General features: G+C 43.2%; 1 protein-coding gene across 1 annotated transcript; it reads left to right on the top strand.

Moving 5' to 3' along the window:
* The first annotated feature begins 9991 nt into the window (after positions 1 to 9991).
* On the top strand, positions 9992 to 16070 carry LOC147974306 (uncharacterized). Its single transcript, XM_087520000.1, has 3 exons — positions 9992 to 10034; positions 10129 to 10205; positions 14934 to 16070. The coding sequence occupies exons 1-3, from the start codon at positions 9992 to 9994 to the stop codon at positions 16068 to 16070; spliced, it is 1257 nt and encodes a 418-aa protein (XP_087376126.1).
* Positions 16071 to 16566: the final 496 nt, after the last annotated feature.

Raw genomic sequence — 16566 nt, 5'->3', positions numbered from 1 at the left:
CTACTCTGCTGCATCACCCTTTCCTCTTCAAGGAAATCCAACGCAGTGCTCAAGAGGTAGTAGTTTCTTGTGTTGGTCGTGATGCGGTCTGCGGTGCCTGTATCCTTCTCTTTGCCATCTGTAGCTAGAGTTCGGGCTACGCGAATGTTTAGGATGTGTTTCTTGTTAGTGTGGTGCCCCCGGTCTCGCTGCTCTTTGATGTAACTGTTCTCTTCTACGTATTGATGAAGTGATATGCGATTCTTCGCATATTCGCGGAAAAATGTCGTGGAACAAGATGACATGCTTGTGTGTTCGTTGTTGTAACAGTTTCAGTTATAAAGTGCTTAAGGTGGTGTAATGATGAGCGCACTTAAATGACATAGCAAGTTGGTATATTTTCTGGATTGAGGGGGAAATGTAACAGCTTCGAGGCATGTTGCATTTGCTAATAATTGTGCACATGTGTTAGCTAAGATTGGATGTAATCCTAATGCAGATGGTGTGTTGCTCCACGTAGCTCATGGTTTTTGTAGCGTCATTATTTTTTATGTCATTAATTCCAAACTTCTCTCAAAAAAAAACTCAGTAACACATTTGTCTTTGTATTTTTTGTTATTCATCTTAATTTCATGTGATTCTATGGTGTAGCACGGGCATCTTACTAGTATAAATATATGTAGCGGAATGGTATTGTTTTCGCTGAAAATCTTCTCAAGGTTTCTCTGATCCCTCAGATAATAATTTTACACGTTTTCTGTAATACCTTTCTTGTGCTTGTCGTAAAATATTGTAACACCTCCTCGACTCTTGAGTTATTGGTTGCTCGATGAGGTAAAAAATAATGTAGTTGTTGATCTGCCACGGAGCAAAATAACGTTATTGCTATGATCATTAGATATCGCATTCACATCACCAGCAGAGAACTGATTATCACCAGTCGTTTGATTTTGACAATGAGGGCTCGACACATGCTGTGCATGTATATGACCAAGACTGAATGAAGAATTGCATGATCGAAGACAGTTCATGTTTCTTGACGGACCCATTGACAAATGTGAAACCCCATAAAGTTGCAGTAAAGGTTGCTGACAGTGTTACAGAAGAATAAGTAAACCTACAAGAACTATAGCTGATATAGAGAAGCATATATCTGCAAAGAACCTGAGGAGCTGAATGGGTACCTTCCCATTGTCAGTGCTTCCAGGCCACTCATGAATCATCCACACGCTAAAGTATGATAGAACCCCTGATAAGGTACAGGAGCACAAGACCCTCGTGCACCAATAATTGATGACAAGTACCTTCTCATAATTCACGTCAATAGAATGTAACATGGCAAGTAGCCTCTCATCATCCGCGTCAACAGGAAGTAGCTCCTCCTCAGAGGCAAAGTTGGATGTGAGGTATGCCATGACCGCCATTGCTGCACTTGAACAGATGACACTGGATTTCCATGATGTTACCTTGTCGACAGATAGGGTACATCTGGCATGATCAAAATAGACAGTGAACCACACAAGCACAGCAACAAGCTCCGGCATGCAAACCAGTACAATGTCTTCCTCCATCCATTCTGCAGCCATGGTATGCACTGCTACCACAAGAACCACAATGAAGGCCCGATTGAGCACTTGCTGCGCCTGCGCCACACCTGGGCTAGTTACGATCGACACTTTGGCCATCAACATTGCTAATGCGCCAATGGCACAACTAAAGAAGATAAGGAAGTGAGAGATAACAAGATCGTTATTTTGTTGTTTGCTGGTGGGAAGTGTCAAGACTACCTGAATTAGCTGCAGGCAGTACGGAAATAACACTACCGTCGAGAGGCTTTCAACTTTGTCGATGTCATCGTCCAAGGTATAAGCGCTGTCAATGTTCGAATGCTGCAATCTTTCCATGACCCAGAACTTTCTCCATACCGCACCAATGAAGACAACCATGGTAGCCGGGATGACAACTATATTGATATACCTTTTGCTGATGAAAAGCAATGCTGCATAAGCTGCCATTACAAGAAGAGCAGCGGCGACATAGACCTTATGATCCAGTTTAGGTGGCATCCCCTGCAAAACAAAAAAAGTTAGCTTATTCCAATGCCACTTATGAACCGGTAATAAAATTATGGGCAATCATTGATATCAAAATTTCCTGGTTCCCATGCAAGATTCTTCGTGTTTTGAAAGCATGATGGTTCTTACGGTTTTCTCATTGTTGTGGGTTGGGTTTTGGTGCTACCCTGAATAATGTCAAATTCATCGATCTATCCAAAGTCAAGCTTTCCATCCGAGTCCTTTTACAGTGCATCAAATAATTTTAGAGCCATTATTTTTATGATCCAACCATGCCGATAGGGGAGTAATGAAGCTATTTTATAGCCTATAAGGTGGTTTGTTGTAGCCGGTAATATTATTTGTTATTGCCTCCACGAAACAAGGATCACTCAGCTACTGCTTAGATCTTAACGACATGACTAGGTACAATAGGGACATTGTGAGGGTGATTGCGTTTGCTGTTTCGTGGTTCCAAGGGTTCACATAGCCAAGCTCTTGATTATTGGTTCCTTCATTCTTGTTGCTGAAAATGGAGATGGTAAGAAGAGGTCGCGCCCTCCTGGTTGAAGTTCCCCGAAGCTGCGTCGTACCCTCAGCACTCGTCACATGTGGCGGTGCAACTGCAATCAGCCTATCGGTAGGGTGCTGAGGGTATGTTTTTGTGCGGTGTGTGTGTGTGTGTGGGGGGGGGGGGGGGGGGGGGGGGGGGGGATCCGCATTACACTGATAGCGTAACTAGCGAAACCATAGCCGACCATTGGCTTTAGCAGAAAATTATGAAGTTATCCTTAACGGAACTCTGAGCCAAACCATATGAATGGTTGGATCAACTTAATACTAGACTCTAAATTATGTAGTATGATTTATCATAAAAAATATCATTCATTGTGATGTCTATACTATGCGGCCACAGGCACGTGACCCCACTTTGATAGTGTTGAGGTCGTGCCTCGACACAACATCGAGAGCATGCCTCAGACACTTTGTAAAGTCACGCCTCCACACCACATCAAGCTAGACCTCGTCATGGAGCCAATTTCACACCACGGCAGGCCATGCCCGAACATGACGACGATCCTGTTATTGAATAAACCTCCTTACGATAAGATAAATGACCATTATGCCATTGATGTAGTCTCCTTAATTAGGAGGATGGCAAAATTGAAATTTTTATTTCAATTCTCTTCCATCCCTATAAATACCCTTGACATGTAGTACTCCCTATGTAACAAATTACGAGTATGTTTTTTGTTTCACGTACATTTTCCTAGATAGGGAGTAGAAAGGAGAAGGCACACTTGTAAGAAAAAAAAAGCATGATCCTCCTTTGCAGGGGTGTGCCCAAGAACAATTTATGGGGCTGAGTTCGTAGATGATTATTAAGTGGTGGTTTGGGCCAAATAGTAAATGAAGTTTTTCTTGTCCTTGTTTGGACTACACCAGAGCTAAGGTGCTCCCAGCCCATGATAGCAGAGACCTGACCGAAAGTAATATTGCATTATTGTAATATGTTTTCTAGAAATTGAGATATTTATTAGGTGACGAGTATTTCAACACGGATCTTTGGGAGGTAGCTCTAGGCGCACCAGCTAAGGCATTTTAATTTTGAAAACTATAAAAATCAAACAATTCTGTTTCTTTACAAACATGGTGGAGTTTTCTCCGACAATGGCGGCGACTACACCAGCCACACTCACGGCCTTGCGCGTGGTGAGGCGTGTGGAGCCCTAGGGGACGACCACCTGCGTTACCCTTTCATTGCTTCATCTGCACGTCAAACTACGCCGGCCAACATCATCGCAATATTTGATCACGACGCCTTCACCTCCCCATGCAACCTGTCTAATCAGCTGTTTGCACACGCCTTTGTGTAGTCGATCAAGTGACAGGATGCATCGGCGCCGGTCATTCATTCTCCCTAATGGCTACCGAAGTGCATTCCCTGACACCTGTGGCTAGTGCCTCCTGCCATTGCATCAACTCATGGGCTACAATGGCGTGCTCTCTCCGGCCATAGAGGCGCCACATGCAATCTACATCGCCATCCTCGTGCATCAATGTCTACCATTGCACTCGTTGTGCCGCCTCGCTAGGAGGATCATCGCCTCCGTCCACACATTTTTTCTTCATCGCGACGTTTGGGATGCCTGGGCTCCGGGGAAGTTAGAAGTGTTTGCTTGGCTGCTGCACCTCAACAGGCTGTGGTGCAATGATCGGTTGCAAAGGCAAGGATGGTACAACGGCTACTTCTGTCATCTTTGTTTCAGAAACCTAGAGTGCTCGGTTCACCTCTTCTAGCACTGCCTGATCGCAAAGGAGGTTTGGGAAAAGGTGGCGACATGGTCAGGATGCCGGGCGGTGAGGCCAAGTGTATGGAGCTGCCTGAATAAGGTGACTCAAATCGTCGAAGCAATCGTTGCCGCCACTACGGCCGGAAGGAGATCAAGTCCATCATCATCCTGGTGCTCTGGGAGATATGGCTAGAATGGAACAACTGCACTTTTCGTGCAAAACAGGTGCTAGGGAGCGACATTGTGGCGTCATGTCATCGTGCTATTCAGCTGTGGCGTCAAGCTGGGGCAAAATGCCTGGCGCAGCCTTTTGCAGAACCTCCAACCGGAATTGGCTAATGTAATCTTTATTTTCTTTTAGGTCACTTGATCCTAGGATCTTCACCATGTATTTGCTCTTTCCGTTGCTTCCTGCTTAATATATGAATGCCAGCAGCGCTGGATCTTTTCAAAAAAAAAAGTACTTCCCAGGTGCTTCTACAGGCGACAAATGTGGCCCCTTCAGGCTACCTCTAGTTATGCTGACAACACCTTCATTTTAGTCCCGTACAGGCGACTCGCCAACGTTGTCATCTCTTCCCCGACTACTTTGTCTAATTCGGAATTTGTGAGCAACATCGGCACCTTCTAATCCCATGTCGTTTTGCACTGCAATTTTATCGGAGACCTCCTTTGCTAGTTCCATCTCTATAGCGTATAGGTCGTGCTGGCTTCCGTCTACGCATGCCCGGTGTTGGTAAACACCGCCGCGTGGCCTCGTCCCTAGCGTTTCCCCAGGCATGACAAACACGGTGTGGTGCCCTGTCTATGATGTCTTTAATGCTATCTACGAAAATAAAGGCTCAGCTCAAACCGCGTTGACCGGGGTTACCCCACTGTTGTCAGGCTCAAAAAGTGTATGAAAATGCTAAAGTTACCAGAAAATTGCTTATGGAAGAAACCTACAGACGATGTGTTCTTGTATCCACTGACATGTCCCTCATTTCAACTGTCAGATGTATATAGCATTACTAAAAAGAATATCATGTACTAACCAAAATAATTATTATCTGAGAAACTGCTGCGGTAATAGGCTAAGAGGCAAGTAATGATGATAATTAACTCCTTTTAATAGTAAAGTTGAAGAGACCAAATCAACGGATGTTATTCCCGCAGAATCAATATGAAAAATGAAGTATAAAGGATGAGCTAAATGGATCGATCCGTTGGTAACCACAGAATCCTTCAAATCTGTAGCAGCTTTAATCAAGTAGAAGAGAAATAACTATTCCCAAACACTAAACGCATCTCTTGGTTTGCGCTATGGTGTCCTATGGTATCGTCTTCTTCATCTGTGCCACAGGTTTGACATCTTCTGCTACTTCCCCTCAAACAAAACAAAATCATGTACTGCAAAACACAAAGATAAAGTTCATAGGACTTCTATTAGTTACCATATAATAGCGATTGGAGATCGAATCCTGCTCTTGGACATCACGGCTGTAAATTAGTGGACTCTCCTGCCCAGACATAGGCTCAGCCGCAGAGGCCATGCCACGAGAAGCTACGAGAGAGCAAGGTTTGCTGCTTTTGATCCTTTGAGTATGTGATTACGGGTAATCCTACCACGTTTACCTTCTGATCTGGATTTAATGAGTCTTGGGCTTTTGGCACCAAAGAACAGGTTGTTGACTTGAGAAGGAGGAAAGACAGGTGTTAGTTAACCGGTTGCCCATGTATTAGCGCCATAAATAAATATTCTCGCGGTCGACTGGAGAGGGACGCTACCGCTGCCGCTGGCAGTCTAGTGTTGTTAACTACTCCCTCCCTCCCATAATATAAGATGTTGGTACAACCAATATGTGAGTATAACGTTTGTAATGACATATTATATTACCGGACAGAGATAGTAGTATATAATGAGAATTTTTTCTTAAAAAGAGGCCTTAAGATGATCACAGACCCTGAAAACTGCAAACTCAGCAGTCAGCAAGAAGGAGTCTACACCATCCCCAACGAGGCATCAACTCTGCCGCTGCCGACACTGTTAAGACCGAGAGGCTCGAGGAAACTTTATTCAGCAGATCGAGACCGCCTTCACCGTCAAAGATAGTGAAACACACGCAAAATGTAGACACAAAATATGGTGTGTCAGTTTTATTTTACAATTCAGTTTTATAAGATGCGTACACGTGTGTATCTCTGCCCTAGTTAATTGGCTTGTCAGGAGTATACAAGTAAGAGCCCTTGAGTGTTTTAAAAAAAAGGCAAAATGCGGTCCGTATCCAAACACTGTACCTTGGATTGATACTCCTAGTATGAATATTCTTAATGCAGGATTCTGGTATGGAATTTTGTAAAATGAAATGTGTAAAGTATACAATTAAATAAAATAAGATAGATGTGGGATTCCAACTATAGGTATGAAGATTCCGCAAAAAAAAAACTAGATATATGAAGACACAAGAGATATCAGCCTACCACTGAGCCACGCAGGTTCATGTGTCTTAGTTGGGACACAAGTGATATATTTATTAAACAAATTTGCAGGCGCATGCATATTTTTGAACCAAACACAATGCTTCGACCCCATCAGAATTTTAAACCACACGCCTATGCGATCTGAATATATTGGTTGTGCAAGTAAGCGGCATCTACCCCCCAAAAAACAGAAATAAGAGTAACCAACATCTATATTTTGAATTATTATGAGGTTACTCACCACGGCTGCTGTGCAGTAAGTAACCAACATTTATCTATCTCTACAATTAAAGGGACGTTGGTGAATAATGCGGCATCACCCAGCCTCCCTATGATGGTACGCCAACGTCTCCCTGAACCTACCAAAGCTAAACACACTTACAAAATGAACATCTCAACTATTAAAGGAGAGTTGGTGAATGTTGATACGTCACCCAGCTCCCCTATGATGGTACGCCCCCGCCTCTTTGCACTTACCAAATGAACATAAATACTAAATGGTAAGCATTCCTTTGCGCATAACAAAAAAAATCAAATGTTGCAAACAATTGAGCGCGCTGGGGCTGGGGCAGGTGTCGGCGACGCCTGCGGGTGCCGCTTCCTTCTAGAAGGCATTGTTGAGGCATTTCTAGTCACTTCACTACGCAAGGAAGCTCGGGGGAAACACTTGATCCCCTGGGATCATGCGATTATGGCAACGTGCATGGCACCTCTTGGGGCATCGTTCCAGGAGCTTCTTGCCAGCCAGAGGGACCAGTGTTAGGTGGGGCAGCTCTTTCATGCTGCTGGTCGTGTCCGCCTGGCAATGAGGGCGGTCGGGCCTCTGGCAAGGATGATGGTGGTGAGCATTGTCGGGGGCATGGAATTGATCGTGATAGTCGGCTCTTCTCTAGCGTTTCCCTGAGATTACCTCGGTTGTCTATTGCTGTGAAGTCAAAGCTGTGGTCCGGGGCACCGACGGCGTAGCATTATGGGCGACACGTGGTCCGTTCAGTGATCTTCCTTGACGCCAACCTAGTCTAGTTCTCTATAGTTATCCGCCAGAGTCGGAGTTGCGTTGTCCTATTGTAGGTGGAGGGCGATCCACCGTGTAAGTGTAGTGTTGTTCTGCACCAATAGGGCTACCAATTTTCTCCTTTTTTTGGTCTTCTAATCCTCGCCATTTTTTCTTCTGCTGGTTTGTGGTAAATGTAATTGAAGCCAGCAATTTGTTGGATTTTAAAAAGAAAATTTGACTGCACCTACCAAATGAACATAAATGATAAATGGTACTTCCTCCATTTCTTTATACAAGGCCACAAACTCAAATTATATGTACCAAGGTGAAATTTAATGACTACTTTCGTAGCCAAATTTTCTTTTTGTTAACTGGGATCACTAATACGCCTGCATGCATGCAAGGAAGGAATGAGAAGGAAGTAACTCAGTGTCATTGTGGCTACATGCATGCAAGTATTAAACAAGTTGCTAGTACGAGAAAACATAATTAATTTTTGCATATCTACAAAGCCACTAACAGTAATCGAGGCAAAAATTAATGATGTTTTCTCATACTAGCAACTTGTTTAATACTTGCATGCATGTAGTCATAATAACACTGTGCTACTTCCTTCTAATTTCTTACTTGCATGCATGCAGCATATTAATGATCCCCGTTAACGAAAATAAAAGTTGGCTAGCAAAGCAATCATTAAATTTTACCTTGGACCTGTCATTTGAGTTTGTGGCATTGTATAAGGGAATCGAGAGAGTAACTCATTTAGCATCTGCACTCAATAGTTATTTTCTCCTATTAATTAGATTATAATTATATACTCTACACTAATGTAAAATGTCTTATACTCCCTTCGTCTCAAAATAAGTGTCTCAGATTTATACTAACTTTAATACGAAGTTGTATTAAGATTAAGACACTTATTTTAGGATGGAGGAAGTATAAGGCTAGTCATAGTGGGGAGTAACTTACGCTAGAGTCATGCATATGACACTAGTCTTTGTTACCATCTTCATAGTGCAAAATAACATACAAGTAGTATCATAAATGATAGCATTTATTACATTATATACTCATTTTTCTTTGGATTGAGTTATGTTACAGTAACATATTATATTACTCCAAATACCTCTCTCCTCATTAACTCTATGCCACATAAACAAACCTGTCTTGAAATGCGCTATGTTATTTGCTAAGTTACTCCCACTATGACCAGCCTAAGTGTACAGAGGTAATAGTAGATAGATGGATACCGTTGTCTAGAAAGCAGAACGGAAGTTCCAAGAAGATGCACCTATTTCCCGACAAAAATAATGGTGCATCTAGTTCCCCGCCGGCAAATAAAATAAACAAAGTTTTGCTAACGGTTTCTTGATCTAAACTTATCCGTTCGTCTTTCTTGCTGTCGCACAGGCGTGCTGGATTATTATTTTGGACAGTCGCAGGGCCTTCTGGTTTGTTTAATCATTTTAATAGTCGCTGGCCTGCTGGACTATAATTATTTTTAAGTCGCAGGCCTGCTGGATTTACATACGGAGTATCTGCCTTTTCAATGAAAAAAATATGAGTATCTGCACAAGAAATCATTTTCATTTCATAGGTCGATGCTTCTCTGGATTTTTGTTTTTGGACGATCGGCACAAGGCACCATGCATAGTGTATGCCCAACCCTGGCTAGGCGATTAATGACATTCACTATGGGATGCCACATTTTGATCGCCAATCTGCCGGTGGGGAATAATTAGTAGTAGTGTGACCTTGTCAAAAACATAATGATAGATCGATGTATTATTATTTTGGACGATTGCCACAAGAGACCATAATGTGGAATGTTCATACCCTGGCTAGGGAATCAACGACACTCACTACAGGACAACACTTTTTGGTTGGCAATCCGCCGGCGGGAACTAATATCATATATGTAATGTGTAATAGCTAGTGGTAGCGTGGGCTTGTACTAATAAAAGAAATTAGTTGGTCGATGCTTCTCTGGATTATTCCTTCTTATTTTGGATGAACCTAGGAACACAAAAAATATATTTCTTTTTCCATTTCGTCGTGATCTTGACATAGAGCTCTCCGTCATCAACGTCAATATCCAAGCACACGGCCGGACAAAGTATCCCTGTCTCAATTCAATGAGTTGCGACGACATTGGAACACCCGTGTACTGAGTCCAGCAACGAACAATTCTCAGATGACTGCGGCCTATGTACAGGCAGTGGCGTTCAAAGATCCAGGGTTTTAACCAAGGCAATTTCCTGTGCGTTTGGACTGGTTCCTCCATCTTTGTCTTTCTTCAGCACCTTCCTGTTCCTAACCATGGTTGTGATTGCTTTCCTTGCAGATACTTCGGTGAAGTTCAAGTTTATCTTGAGAGTTGATCAACTTCCTCTACCATCGACTTCCGTGCACCTTGAGATGGTGAGTTTCCATACTCAAAAGCAGATTCGTCCATGCTGTCAGTTTTTCAATCCCCCCATCTTTCTTATAAGTGGGCATCATTGCTCAAGAATATTGCACTACTGCAAAGTTGTCTGCCACTTGTAAGAGCATCTCCAGCCGTTCGGCCCCCCAGGATGCCGAAAAGGTCACTAACTGTGATGTTGGTGGCCACTAACTATACTAGAGGTGACATGCAGAATTTCTTGCATGTCAGTGGTATGTTTTTTATTCATAAAAATACAACTATGCAATACAATTATACAAATACAAATTTAATATATGTCAGCAAAACAGGAGAAATACAAATTTAATTCCATTTCATCAAAGCAGCACAAATAGAAAGATTACTCCATTCAATCAAAATAGAGAAGTTCAAGTTAGATTGTTTGGAGTAGATACACAACTAGACGGTATCACCAGTCAAAGGAAAAGGGTTCAACTGAAATCCTACCCTAAACTCTAACTAGAAGGGGATAATATGAACTGTCATCCATAAGCTTGTTTATGGGAACGGGCTACGCTAAAGATGACTTAGAAAGAGAACCTGCATCATCACTGTTAAAAATCTGTACCCGCCCAATTGTAGCCCTGAAAGATTGAATGGTATCTCCATCCATAATCATCATATTCGGGGGAGATACATAACTACACAAACCGGAACACAAAACCTAAATCACAAGTTTATGGCTAATACTAAGGGCTCGACCTAGGCATAGCCTTAATTCCTCTCCCTAGGCCACTGCATGTTTACCTACAACAAGATAAATACAATAAGCATAATTTATTTACCGAAGAGTGGAAATATAGGGACTGTTTAGAATAGCTCCGCTCCATCAAAATCAGCTTCACTCCACCAAATCCACTTTGGAGTTTCCACACAGGAATTGTCACTAGTAGAAAACAGGGCTTTGGTCACAGGGCAATATTCACATTAGTCCCGGTTCAGTCACGAACCGGGACTAATGTGAGCATTGGTCCCGGTTCGTGCGGCTAAGGCATTAGTCCCGGTTCACCTGAGCCCTTTAGTCCCGGTTTAAGACACGAAGCGAGACTAAAGGGTGCGATGCCCTTTAGTCCCGGTTTGTGTCTCAAACCGTGACTAAAAATTAGACCTTTAGTCCCGGTTTGAGACACGAACTGGGACTAAAGGGTGCGATGCCCTTTAGTCCCGGTTTGTGTTTCAAACCGGGACTAAAGGTCCCATTTCCAAACTCTACCCCCCCCCCCCCCCCCGGGGATCGCCTTTTTGTTTTGAAAAAAAATCAAAAGAAAATGATAAAAACTTCAAAAAATAAAATCCTGCGAGAGGTAGTTATATTACTACATCTACTAGTTAGGAAAATTTAAAAACTCATCCGATTTTGACAGTCTACGGCCTGTTTGCAAATTTTTAGAATCCTCAAATTCTAAAAGGAAAAAAAGTTATTTTGTATTTTCGTTAAATCTGGTCAAACTATGGTCAAACTACTTATTCAGTGAGAGGATGGGAAGTTAGATGAGTTGGAATGATGAGGGGTGATTAGAGATTAGAGGTTAAATTAAGCAGTGATGAGGGGTGATTAGAGATTAGAGGTTAAAATAATTCAGAAATTTGAAAATAAAAAAAATCAAAAAAATTCGAAAAATTTCCTTTAGTACCGGTTGGTGTTACCAACCGGGACTAAAGGTGGACCTCCAGGCAGCGGCCAGATGGAGGGCCTTTTGTCCCGGTTCGTATAAGAACCGGGACTAAAGGGGGAGGCTTTAGTAACGACCCTTTAGTCCCGGTTTCAGAACCGGGACTAAAGGCCCTTATGAACCGGGACTAAAGGCCCTTTATCTACTAGTGTGTAGCTCCACCAAAGAGTAGTTTCCATACAAGATTCTTTTTTGCAGAGCAGGATTTCGTCAAGCTACTCTGGCTTGCATTTTCTAAAGTTGAGCTAAATTTTAGGGAGGGAAGTAGTCCCAAACAGGCTCGTAGAGTAATTTAAATAAATGAATGTCAACTTTATGTTGAATTACTAAGCAGCAACTATGCTAGTGTCAAAAACGTTCTTATATTATGGGACGGAAGGAGTAATATTTAGAATAATAGTAAGTATCGACAGTACTGAAAACAATAGCCACTATTGTAAGTGTCTAAAATATTAGCAACCAATCTAGGTAATTAAAACAATGACAACCATCCTAATATTTAAAATAATAGAAACTAACATAAGTATTAAATAATAGTAACTTTCCCAAGTATCTAAAATATATCAACTATTTTAAGTATTTGAAATAATAGCAGCTAGCCTAAGTATTTTAAACTAAGCGCAATTATTTATAGCTATGGTTAGCAGTACCAAATATGTATACTGTATAATGAGTGAAGCATAATTATTAACCCAAACAGTACGAACTATCACAAAAGTTATAATCAAACATAAATATTTGTAATTAGGTAAGAAGACTAATTACTTTAACTAGGCCAATTTAAAAACAATATTTTGATGAACTAAGAATAGGTCAAAAATAGTACTATCATAATGAAATAGGCCTAATTGAAAATAAATTTCATCACAAAAAGAGTGGCCTAGCTCACAGGCAGTAGTAGCCGACCTATAATCAGATATGTTTTTGGCCGAACGGACTACGTGGGGATCCGCCGTACCACAATACGCAAAGTCGCCGTGGCTCTCCTGTGCACCATCACCATGGTCCACACCGCGTAGGGGAGGGGTTGGAAAGTAGGGGACTTGGGTTGGGGAGCGAAGTGATGGGAAAGGAGGAGATTTGCGTAGTTCCTTTTAAGTAGAAGACATTTTGCACTAAGCCTTTTTTTTGAACCGGGCTAACCACCTTTTCGTTGCAAATAACGGAAATACACCAGTCTTACAAATATGTCAGGAAACGGGGAAAAGGAGGGGAAATGAATTCAACGCATTGCTAGGAAACCCACCGCACTCACCCTTCATCGAAACAAATGATATGGGACGAAAAACTTGACAACATCAAAATAAACTACCCTATTACAGACTGAGACCATCCAACAAGTATCAGGAGTCCAGGCCAAACCAACAAAAGGAAACACATACATAAAAGTCTAGGACGATCTAGAGGAACTCTTTGCGCCTCCCCCAACGAAGTAGCGTAGCTTACTGTTCTTGAATCTTCAAAGTTGCGTCACAGACCCTCATCAGCACCATTGTCCCAGCACGGATCATCTATTGCACGGTGTGAAGCTTCTTCACATCGTCTCCCTTCTGCAAACCTGCCCAATATAGAAGAAAGGAACAAGCCGTAAACACGATCTCAAACGGAGTTTTAATCAACTTTCTCTCAAAGGTGGCACGACTATAAGCTAACCGGATCGCCCAGGTGACAGCCTCCAAAGCAATAGTATAAAATCTTTCCCATGCAGGTAAGAAGGAATGACACCATGCATAAAATTGCAAGGTATTTCACATGCATATGTCGGTACCCAGAGTCACCCCAATTGACATTCAAACCCAATTTCCAGGCCAATGACGAGTTCTCATCACCTGTCTAGTAAGCACATCATTTTGAAATGAAAAGGAACTTTGGTCTCCCAAATCCACTTGAGGTTGCATCCGTTGAGGGGGTTTTCCAGCCATCTGTACACTGATTTAGTAGTGTAGCGTGCCGTTTTTCAGCCCCTAGCACACTGTATCACTCTCTTGAGTGAGATGCATATCGCTTACAAGTTTCCACACCACATCCCACTGTCCCAGGGTGAAAACCCACGGCCTAACCTCTGTGGTTGGATCGGGCGACGGCGGCGCTTGCGCATCGTTCTCTTCCCGAAGGCATCGCTTTTGGAGAATCTTCATCATAGTTATCATGCTGTCAAGAGATGGTTGGTGCGGATGGTCATTGGTGTATGTAATTAATCGTTGTTTTCATTGCTTACGGGTTTTTTCCTTCTTTTGTCTCCGCCTATGCATAGCTTCGGTCTTTAATGACTTTTCTATTTGCCGGCGTGGTACTTTGTGTGCGTGTGTTTGTGTTGGCTGTGTGCATATTTGTTATGCAGAGGCCAGGTGTGTACTCACTATAATTGTATCCCTAGGTGCTATATCTTGAGTCAATAAAGAACACCCTTTGTCGAAAAAAAATCCCACTGTCCCAGCAACTCGGGGTCCAATCTTCTCATTAAAAACCCGGCCATATCAGCCCCAACTAGGTGGTTAACAGTGCAATCCTGGTCTGTATAGATGTCAAACAGACGTGTGAATTGCTCCATGAATAGGATCAACCCATTAATGGAGTCTTTCGACAATCTGGTTATATTCCCGAATTCGGTTTTGATATTCCTCCCTACCGTATAGAACTCTTTTACCTTCAACAGGTTTTTCCGACAGGGTGAATCGGAAAAAGGGGGACCAACTGTGCCAACCGTTTGGTTCCGCAAGTATCTAGCCTTCACTATATCTTGCCACAACCTAGATTGGGTATCGAGCTTCCACAACCATTTCACCATGAGACTAATATTCTGTTTTTGGATATCTTTCACACCCAAGCCCCCCTTTGCATTTGGAGCGGCAGAATATGCTCCATTTCACTAGATGGTATCGATGCTTTTTGTGACACCTTGCCAGAAGAACCTTCTTCTGTGTTTATCTAATCTTTCTACAAGCGTTTTATTCATGAGCCACATAGATATGCTGAGTGGCGACGGCGAGCTGAAATTATCTTCTTACTGTTTTCCTCTCTGTTCATCAGGATGCGCTGAAAAATCGTGCGAGAACCTTCACAGAGGGCATTTGTATCATGGCATGCCCGGTCCTCCTTGCCATCTCATTTGACAAAGTTAACTTGCAGACAGGGGCAGAAAAATTTGTGGGGGGCAGCATTTCCCCAATCGCAGCAGTCACCTTGGAGGCTGGTATATTTCCATTCCTTGGTCTCTGTCTATCAAAAAACCTGGCCGACTTGTCCCCCGGGCTCTCAAGGTACCTATTTGGTGCCTCAAAGGTCCTCATCCACCTCTGTGCGCTACTCCGGATGGCCCTCGCCTGCGGCATTCTACTTTTCATCAGCATGAAGAATCTTTTGTATATCTTGTTCTTGATTCCCTTCGTGGCGCTCACAATGTGGAGGTGCTACTGGTCAGTACAAAACGACCCGATGACCGATGAGGCTCTCTATCTAGGCTGTGAGGATAAACTTGAAAAATCATTGGACTTCTCGGCTGCGATCACTGCTATCTTGTTTCTAGGTTTGGAAGGTTTGGCACTGGAGGGGCATAGCAACGGCGCCACGGAACAAGAGCGGCTGCTTCTTGTCTCGCTTGGGGTGAGCTTTATCACCTGCATTGTTGGCGTCTTCATCATGCTCCTGGGGACAGTCCCTCCACTGATCACCGATAATCGTGACAGTACAAACATGTGTCGCATCGTCAACGTGCTCAACTTGGCTCTGGCCATCGCCTTCGCCATGACCGTGTTCTTGATGGCATCAGCGGCGCTCAAGGAGTTAGCGTGGCTTGTGTTCCTTCCACCGCTTGTTGCTTTTATGGTGTGGATCTTCATAATTATTGATGACGACGATGAAGGGCAGATCGGCCGGGAGCAAGTTAAACCGGCCTCCATGGAGCTGACAAAGATCACATTTGCGGGCTTCTTGGCTGTCTCCGTGCCAACCTTCAGCAACAGCTCGCTAAGCAACTACACCAATGCGTTCATACTCCTTACTGCAGCAGGTGTTGTCACCAGCGTCGGATGGAGGCTCTTGACGCATACGACGGCGCTGTCCCATGCCATGGATAAGGCTGTGAATGTTGCCTCATTCTGCACCCATGTGTGCGTCGCTGCTGCTGTTATCCCGCTAACGATAATGGCTACCAACGCTCTGAAATAAAATATGCGGGTTCTTGTGTAGCTGGATCTGACTAATTTGTAAGATGCATAAAAGATTCATAGTATCGTTAACTCCGTCGACTGGTCGACGGATTTTCATTGTATTAGCATTATAATTTACTCATCACTTGGACACGAAGCCACACTTTGGCTCGCTGTTTGTTGTGCCGCCAAGCCAACTAAGAAGCAGTGGTCAGCCTTCACAAGGGATCGCCTTCAACTGGCTCGACACAACGATGCCGAAGCTGGTCAGGCGCTATAGGGCCAAGGTCCTAGACAGCAGCTCTGTGCTCCAGCACCTGAGGCTCTGAATGCATCCGATTAAAACTACAAGCTAGTTGCTCGCTCAGCATCCCAATTGTATCCATCCCAGCAATGCAAGATGTCTGGATTGTGTTTGTGGTTCGAATTCAATATATAATCATGTATGCACCCAAGCATTGCAGGATGCTATTAATCTTCTTTGCTTTGCTAAGTGGACGCCATGGAATCATTGG

This window comes from Triticum urartu, chromosome 4A (genome assembly GCF_056163025.1).
Source record: "Triticum urartu cultivar PI428250 chromosome 4A, HENAU_Tu73, whole genome shotgun sequence".
In the NCBI taxonomy this organism is placed as follows: Eukaryota; Viridiplantae; Streptophyta; class Magnoliopsida; order Poales; family Poaceae; genus Triticum; species Triticum urartu.
The sequence above is the reverse complement of the archived record's forward strand: the minus strand, read 5'-3'. Positions and strand labels throughout refer to the sequence as shown.